General features: G+C 45.4%; 1 protein-coding gene across 2 annotated transcripts in view; it reads right to left on the bottom strand.

The window, feature by feature from the left end:
* Nucleotides 1-2,586: 2,586 nt before the first annotated feature.
* Nucleotides 2,587-9,292, bottom strand: part of Bmp5 (bone morphogenetic protein 5) — a 104,177-nt gene continuing 97,471 nt past the window's right edge. For both annotated transcript variants that reach the window (XM_013019122.1, XM_013019123.1), the window contains 3 exons: nt 4,864-4,940; nt 3,407-3,517; nt 2,587-2,957 (listed from right to left, as the gene is read on the bottom strand). In XM_013019122.1, coding sequence (XP_012874576.1) covers nt 2,808-2,957; nt 3,407-3,517; nt 4,864-4,940 — 338 coding nt within the window. In that variant the 3' untranslated portion in view covers nt 2,587-2,807. The remainder of the gene's footprint in view (nt 2,958-3,406; nt 3,518-4,863; nt 4,941-9,292) is intronic.

The following is a 9,292-nucleotide window of genomic DNA, read 5'->3' as shown; positions in this document are numbered from 1 at the left end:
TACATTTAACACCAAAGTCTTTTTCCCCAGTGTTTTTCCCTTTCTAGCACAGTAGTGTTCAAGAAAAATCTCCCCTCTCACATAAACTTCATTTTCTTACATGGAACAATGCTTAGAAATGCTTAGCAGCATGCACAGGTATGCTTTACGACAATACTCTTGACTGATATTAAAGACAAGTAGATTTCAACCAACCAGCCTAGCAATAATATTTAAACTAGGATCATACACTAAGACAAAGAATTTACTCTGACCTGCATTTTAAACGTCACTATAGACACTGCTTTATGAGCTATTGCAGGAAAAGCAGGCAACAATGTGTATTCTCCCAGGTAGCAGGGAGGTACAGTGCTCACAGAAGAATCCTCCTAAACACAAAGGCGCTGTTCCTTTTTTTTATTTGTACAACTTGCAGACAAGAGAAGAAGGCAAAACGTACATAAGGCAGAAAAGTTTTGTTACACACACACACACACACACACACACACACCAATTTAAAAAAAGTCAACATACTAACTAAAAAGACGGCTATCACCTGTGAAGTAGAACAAAGTATTTTCTAATTGATGGTAATCGATTATTAGCAAAGGATCACTACAATGTATAAAGGTGGTTATTTGTGAATGAGTCACTGACTGGTATACGCTTACATAAATTTACAAAATGAACAAAAGCCCTGATGGTAATTATCTCCCTCCTTTCATTCTTATTCCTGCATGAAAAAGAACACATAATTTTTGTTCTTCTAATTCTTTGTTGTTTGAGCCAAAGAAAAAAAAATGTGATTCATGGATCAGAGTTTGGTCCCTTTTATATTGATTCTTCCATATTGGAAAAAGTTTAGAAATTGACAAGAAACAAATCATATAATTCAGCAACGCGCTACAACTGGCAAACAGCCACCATTTATGAGATACTTACAGCTAGCATTTCTTTAATAAAGAGCCACATGAAGCACAGCAGAAACAACCTTAACACATTGTAAAGTGTAGAAATATATTTAAACAGTACATTTAAAGAATAATATATGTCCATTTTTACTCTCTCAATAGTACACTATTAATTGAAAATATATTACTAATGTGCCCCCAATATAGGTCTTAAATCATCACAATATGCCTGAATTCCACACAATCCACAATAATCTTGAAGCCATTCCTGATATATTTTTGTGTGAAGGATCCAAAGGGGTAATTAATAAATGGTGTATTGTGGATACTTTGGAATATAATATATATTTGGATATATTTGTGTTTCCCTGAAGGTCATTGTTCAATGTTAGTGTGGGTTAGAGACAGGGCCAGAGGGCTTTCCACAGAGAGAGAAGAGAGTAAGTTCAGAGGGAAGAAAATGCATGCACACACATACACACGAATGTACCACACCCCACTCACCATACACACACACCACATGTGCACACCACGCTACATATACCACATACCCCACCAACACACCATACACACATACATCAACACCACACACACACACACACACACACACACCACACACATACCACACATTCTCACACTCACACACATACTACACACCACATACTTACATAACACATACATACCATACACACATGTGCGTGTACATGCGCACTCACACACACAAACACCAGAACTATTGGTGTTTGAAGGAAAGTTTACACAATCTTTTTACAAAATAGCGTTTCATGGAGCTAATTCTCAAAGACAGGAAACTTGGGTGTCCAGTGTTCTTTTGAAATGGCAACTTTGTCCAAGCCACTCTGGGACTCGGGTTGTCTCCTCCAGAGAGGAGTCGTCATTTTGGTATCTTGACCCTAAATAAAAACCTCAGTCTGCACACTCAGTTACAACAGCGTGCAGCGCTGCCAATGTGTCAGGTCCGGGAGTGTGCAGGGATTCTTGTCCACGGGGAGGTGAATACTACACTGAAGTGTGTCTTTATTCTGGACTCACTTTGCCAATCAGAAAACAAAAATCCTCAGCAGCAGTGTTCTAGGTAACAGCCGGACAGACTGAGCGGGGTAAGGCGGCCGTACTGCGATCTGTATTTTTATGGTGTTAACATGGAAAGTAATGGACACAGGCTCCAGCAAGCCTGGCTCTGCAGATTCCCCAGGCTGTGTAGCCTTGAGAAACTAACAAACAGCCTCCAGCCAAAGAGGAGCCTGCTCCCCAATTATACCAGCTCTGCCAGACCAAAGAGCTGCAGCCGCTGTGCCAACCCTTCCACTCCTACCTCCTGCCCACCATTCATTTACTACAATCCAGCTAAAAGCTTCACTGCACCTCATGAAGCAGAAGCCTTGGAACAAAAAAATGTGTTGATCCAAGCATTTTTGTTTGGGTTATTATTTTTAAGCTCTTTCTAAATATATATCCCATTATACTTTCCACTGGCAACATATAACCAAATGCGTATGATTCCCTTCAATAATGCCAAACAAGGAAGGAAGAGAAGGAGGGAGGGAGGGAAGGAGGGAGGGAGGGAGGGAGGGAGGAAGGGAAGGAAAGAAAAGGGAAAAGGTCTGTTACTCTCCAAAATGATATAACAATCATACTGGAAAAATGTTGACACAGAATTAAACTGGCCCCGGTGTAACACATGGAAAGGTGGAGTAGGTGATGTACTATATAATATAGTGACACAGATTTTTTTACATAGAATATGTAAATAAATAAAAATGACTATATACATGATATTGTATGTGGAAGGAAAGATGAAACGAGTTGGGAGAATGTCAGGGAACCCCCTCTGCCTGCTTTTATTGCAGTCATAAACTAATACAGATCTTTCATTACTGCTGCAATCCTCTGATTCTAGTGGCAGCCACAGGAACGTACCACCATGTTTCTGTATTTTTTCAAGATGACGTTGGAGCTGTCATCGAAGTAGAGTACTGAGATGGCGTTCAGCTTGGTTGGGGCACAGCAGGGCTTGGGCACATGCTCAGGAAACATGAGGTGGACCTGGGAAAGAGAACATCGTCCTCATTAGTAGACGAAACGACATTGTGTTCACAGCTCTGCGGTGATGCCTCTGCTCTGCCTTTGATCTGCTGACCCTGCCCAATGGCTGGCGGCGGTGGCTTCAGAGGTCAATAGTAAAGATTGCCAAGAACCAGCCCACCACTGCTAACACAGGCCATCCGCGCAGGGTGGGCTGGGAGGGGGCAAGGGCTCAGGCTTCACAGCAGAAGGAGCACTTCCCTGGTGAGTTCTGTCTTCCCAGCAGAATGGGTCTCCATGCTGCAATCAGGACCTCTCTCTAAAGCCCTGACTTACCCACCTGCCCCGCCGCACCATCACGTCTGAGATGGCGTCTTACTGGGTCAGCTAAACGAGTGCATTTACTCAAAACAGCTCCGTGTTGGGTTTGAATTCCACGCTCCCTGCAATCCTACAAAAGCAGGGCATACCAGAGTCTGCACGATGGCGTGGTTTGTGGCGTTCATGTGGGCATTGAGCGGGAAAGAACATTCTCCATCACAATAAAATGCCGCGTATCCCTCTGGCGCAATGATCCAGTCCTGCGGTGCACAAAGACAGGAAACACAACAGGCAGTGTCCTCTACAGGGAAACAACAGCGCCAGATCAAGACGACTCTACACGGAAACAGCGCCAGATCAAGACGCCGCCAACGTGTTCCATCCGAACCGATTTCCCTTCTCGAGCCAGCAACTACTCTACATGGATGGCCCCCTCTCCCCTTCCACTTTAAGTCTGACATTCATAGCAAAAGCATCAATATCTTCACAAGACCTTATCTGCTCCGGTTCCTCCCAGGAGGCTACCATGTAAGAAATCCATAATACGCACTGATATGTATACATAATCAAGAATAAAACCACAATCGTGCAGTCGCATTCTATTAAATAGTGTTTAAACAGGCAAGAACAAACTCAGGAAAAGTCTGGTGAGCCAGGAAGGAGGGTTAACTCCGCCGAGTCAGCCCCAGCTACGCCCAGACTTCGGAGCTGGAGGCCTCCTAAGGCTTTGATATGTGTTCCATGTGCTGCTTTTCTTCCCATCCTTCCATTAACCTTACAGTCCTTTTGAAGAAACAAATTAAATCTGAAAACTGTCTGCTGAACAGTTTAGGATGCCAGACACTCAACACGGGATGGCGGCCCTGGCTTTCTCCCCGGGGAAGCAAAGCTTGATGGACACTTAGTAGATTCCTCAACTGTTGAAAGAAGTCAAATATTCACATTTTTCAATATTATTTTTCAGTAAGTAGCTCACACATTGGAAATCCGTTACACTGGACGAGGAGACATCTGAATTCTTCATTTAAACTGTTCTCACAGAAGCCATTCAAACTGAGTTCAGTTAAATTCTCCTCCTCGCCTTATTTGTGAAGCTTATTTGGGAGACAAAATTATGGTCTCTGAGTGAAAAAAGGTATGAGCCTGCCTTCTTCATGATGGAGGGAGTTTCTGTGACAGTTCTAATTCCTAGACTGATCATCTGAGGACAGAAATGCGCTCATAGAGGTCTTTATACCAATCTGAACAACTCTGTTCATGACAGCTAAAATCCCGGTCACTAGGGTATGGCTCAAATGACAGGGCATTCACCCAGCAAGTGTGGAAAGCCTTGAGATCAAACCCCGGCATGGCCTAAAGAAAATAAAAAACAACGTGGGATACTTAAAGGACAGCCACACGAAAGGACTCTTACTTCATTTCCTACATACTTCTTCAGATAGTTCTTATGCATTATAAAATATAGTAATCATGTAAGTAGTATAGGGACATGAAAATTATCTACACAGCCATTAAGCAATACAGTGAACAGACTGTCAAAGTAACTGCGGCCTGGCTAACGATCTCTGAGAAAGCAGAGGCACCCAGGCTGATCCTGTGTTCTTACCTGCCACCCCAGGTCCCGGAAGCTCACGTAGAGTTCATGCTTCTTGCAGGCTTGCTTTTGTTCACTTGTATTATAATCTGAAGGTTAAAGAAATCATATTTTAAACCAATTAACTACCTAAAAACGGAAAGTGGAGCTGTGGCTCAATGTGGTTGAGCACTGGCCTTGAGCAAAAAAGCGTAGAGAAAGCACCCAGGCCCTGAATGCAAGCCCCACAACCAACGACAGCAAGGACAAGATAACTCACTCTATTTACGATCTGAAACATGACTGGAGGGAAGGAGAGAGCAAAATGGTTTTCTAAAGAAAGCTGTGTTAAGGTAAGTCACCGTCCAGTGTAATAATGGGAGCTCCAATGAGCCGGGGCCCCGTGGAGACCAGAGGCCCATCTGACGCTGCTCTCTCCTCTGCCTCATGTCAGCCTAGAAAAAGGAAGCAATCCATTTTGGGTACAAATTGTTTTTTCCTACTTGTTAACCAGATACTCTTCTAGTGCAATTAAGTTCACTAAATCAAATCGTGGCACATGAAGGGTTGATTTGAGAGTTGGCCTCTTGTCCTTCAGGAAAACTTCTCTAATCAGAATAATTGCACAAAGAGTTACCTTTACTCAGGCAAGGGACACGAAGTAGACAAATACATATTGAAAGCCATAAACTCAGTGCATGGCTATTTGAATTCCATGTTTATTACAAAAACTGAAATACAACTTAAAAGGCCAAATATCTGTTTTGCCAATGTAGCTTTCATGCAGGCTAAATGATGAATCTATGCCATATCACATAAAAGCCATGAGCAAAGAAATTTATAATGGAAGCTGGTATCATGGTCTGATTTCACGTAGCATGAGGACTGTATCCTACGGTCAGAAATAAACATTAATGGCTCCTGAGAGAAGCAAAGGTTGTGCCAGAGTAGCAAAGTCTTCAATGGCTTTAAAAAAAAATCCTGGGCTTAAGGCTGGCTCAAGTGGTAGAGCACTCATCTTGCAAACAGAAGACCCTGAGTTCAATCCCCAGTACCAGAAAAAAAAATAGTCTCACAATGGTTCAAATACACAGGTAGTTGAAGAGCAAATACACAGGTTAGTGCAGGGAGCGGATCCCACGCCCTCCAGCGCCCACAGCATATTCCCTGGGACAGAGCAGCTCCAGAAGATGAGCTTCTGCCCATGGTGTGAGAGCTGGGGTCATGTCCACAGTGGAGTGCAGCATGTGAGCATGGCCATGGCTTCCACCGGCCAAGCATTATGAACACTACTATTTCAAAACCAAAGGGAAGTGAAAGTCCTTGTTGCCAGTGCTCAGAGGCCAGCACCACAGCAGGGCACGGAAGACGCCAATTTGCCCACAGAACATGGAGAAGAGTGAATGAGATCTAAGAGGCAAAAACACATGAAGAAAAGAGCCAAGGTAGCTCCTGCCTATACTGCAGCCACTCTGACGGAGAAGCAAGAGCAGCCGAATTCACTGCCAGCCTGAGCAGAGCCAGTGAGACCTGTCTCAAAACAAATGAACAAGTAAATGAATAAACGGGAGAAAGCCTTTCCACCCTTCTGCCTCTGCATCTTCAGGAGCAGCTGCTTCAACCTAAGCTTAGGCTTTCATTTCCTCCCCCCCATCCAAACCCAGGGACTGGCACAGCCACCCTGGCCTCTGTGCAGCCCAGGCCAGAGCCTGAATGGCAGAGACACGGAAGGTTCTGCCTAGAACCTAGAGGCAGGGTTCCACGTACAGTCAGAGAACAGGGAGAGAGGTTCCACGTACAGTCAGAGAACAGGGAGAGAGGTTCCACGTACTGTCAGAGAACAGGGAGCGGGGTTCCACGTACAGTCAGAGAACAGGGAGAGGGGTTCCACGTACAGTCGGAGAACAGGGAGCGGGGTTCCACATACTGTTGGAGAACAAGGAGAGAGGTTCCATGTACAGTCGGAGAACAGGGAGAGAGGTTCCACGTACAGTCACATAACATGGAGCAGGGTTTCATGTACAGTCAGAGAATAGGGAGCAGGTTCTACGTACAGTCAGAGAACCAAGAGTGGGTTTCCATGTACAGTCAGAGAAGCAGGAGGGGTTTCCTGTACAGTCCCGTACAAACCCTCGGGGTGAGAGCTCTATGAACAGTCAGAGAATAAGGAGAGTCTTTTCTCCCCAGCTGATCTTGATCTCCTCTTGCCTCAGTTTCCTAAGTGCTAGGATTAGAGATGAGAACCACCACATTTGGCACCAAAGTCTTCAAAATAGTAAGGGTTAAAGAGAACAAGAATGGCCTAAATTTGAATTTTGATCTTCCAGACTTTTAATATTTGATGGTATGCTTTGCACTATATATATATATGTGTGTATATATATACACACACATATAAAATCAGGCACACATCTATCAACTCTCTAACCTCCACCCTCCCCTCTTCCTACGGTATTTTACTATAAAAGCCTGGTACTATTTTAACATTTATTATTTTTAGTTGGATAATTTTTAAATTTCACTGGCATGTCAGGCCCAGCAGGGATTGAGTTTTCTGTTTAGATTAGCCTTCCCTTTCACTCAACGGCCAGCTTCTAGGGCACATCCTAGGAGAGTTTCCCCAGTCTGCTGATTACTGCCTTCTGAAAGGTGGCCTCGTAGACACAAACCAGCTACTTTCCTTCTTTCTTCCCCCTATCAAAATAGGAACATGCTCCAAAACCATCAACCACATAGTTCACAGAAATGGCTGCCAATGACCAAACCTTTAAAAAGAAAATATTGGTCTCTATGAGAATAATTCTGTGCCGTAAGTGGCTCTGGGATGCCAGCGAACCGTTTCCTGACTATTCTGCATGTGTTTTCTCCAGCAGTGGATACAGAAGGGGCGTTGTTGCTTGCAGTCAGGAGAAAAGACAACGCGCCAGCCCTCCGGGGGAAGGACACTGACGGCCCTCTGTCAGCGCCAGGTGAGCTGTGATGGAAGTCTGCGACTTATGCTTTCCCTTTGTAATTTCCTAAATAACCAGCTGCCATTCGATTCAACATCTGTGAACCCTCTCCTTCATGCGGGCTGCTAGGTGAAATTAAAAACACTTCAGCCGGAGTCAGAGTCATGCTACATGAAAGGAAAAATATACAATTTTGACAAGCTAGTATTTACAAGGAAGAAAGGGTCTAAGAAAGTTATTTTTCTCCATCTTCTATTAAGCAGTTACACCTTTTTGTCACACTAAATAGCTTCTGAAGACCTTTCCAGAACAGCTTTGTGACATAACATGATAGGAGCAGGCTTTACTCTCCCGAGAAGGTTGCAAAGTGTCTTCCGTGGAAAATTCTTTTAACGTGTCATTTGACGCATGGATTGTATTTCAGGATAGTGCAGACCTGTTCACTTCTTCTCCACTGCCTCTGTGGCTAGGCGCACGCGTGCTTGTGCCTCACGCGGGGCCCCACGGCCTGCGTTTTAGCAGGGGCCCGCCGAGTTCCCTTTGGTGGTGGTGTTGAGAATCAGATATGGAGAGAGCCGTGCTCTCACAGTTCCTTAGCTCACAATGTCAAGCCCACTGAGAAAAAGCAGTGAAGGCCTTAGGGGCCTTAGAATTCTACTTTACAAAAATGCCCCCGGCTGGAGCCGCCTCGCCTTGGGCAGAGACTGCGCGGGGGCCATGCAGTGGACCGGAAGACTCGGAGCTCCCAGACATGCAGACCCACTAGAGGTGGCAGCCGGGGAGCTGGGCAGCTCTGGCGTAGAATCCACCTTCAGACTTCTCTTTCTAATAGAGAAAAAGGATTTCTTGCCAGAAAATACCGTCCATTTTATCTAAGCCTAGCTTATTAAAAAGTCTGCAGCCTGGGTAAACAGATGCAGTGCTGTGGCAAGTGGGTATGAATGTCCTCACTAAGTCTCAGCTCTTCTTCATGGAAGTGCTATTGGATGCTGGCTCTGCATCTGCAGTCTGGGAAACACAGGAACCAAACACAAGGTGTTCACCATTTTGTGACAAAATGGACTAAAATCCAACTTACTGATATCATTGTGCACTTGTAACGTTATTCTGAGACTATCTATCTACCTGAGTAGACACATGTCCTAAGAAGATTCCAGAAATTAGTTCTCCAAATGATTACTGAACATATAAATACTACGGGGATTCGCACACCGTCTGTCCTTCTGTGCTCAGGGGACAGGCCACAGGCCTGTCTTTGGTTCTGGGGTGAGTGGCGGCTCCAGCTGGCTCTGGGGCCTGGCCGGGGCGGCGCCTTCCTTCGGTGGGAGCTAGGCTCTGCTGGCGGGGGCTTCACATCACCGCGGGCTGAGCCTCGGTCTACACAGGCCTGTCCACTGACGGGCCCTGCTCAGGTGTCTGGGGCCCCCGGAGCCCCTCGCGGAGCCCTGGCCTGCCCAGGGCAGGTGCTGGCGGAGGCGGCCGCCCGGTCCCTGAGCACCGAGCCCCGCGCC

This window comes from Dipodomys ordii, unplaced genomic scaffold, assembly GCF_000151885.1.
Source record: "Dipodomys ordii isolate 6190 unplaced genomic scaffold, Dord_2.0 Scaffold44, whole genome shotgun sequence".
NCBI classification, from domain to species: Eukaryota; Metazoa; Chordata; class Mammalia; order Rodentia; family Heteromyidae; genus Dipodomys; species Dipodomys ordii.
The sequence above is the reverse complement of the archived record's forward strand: the minus strand, read 5'-3'. Positions and strand labels throughout refer to the sequence as shown.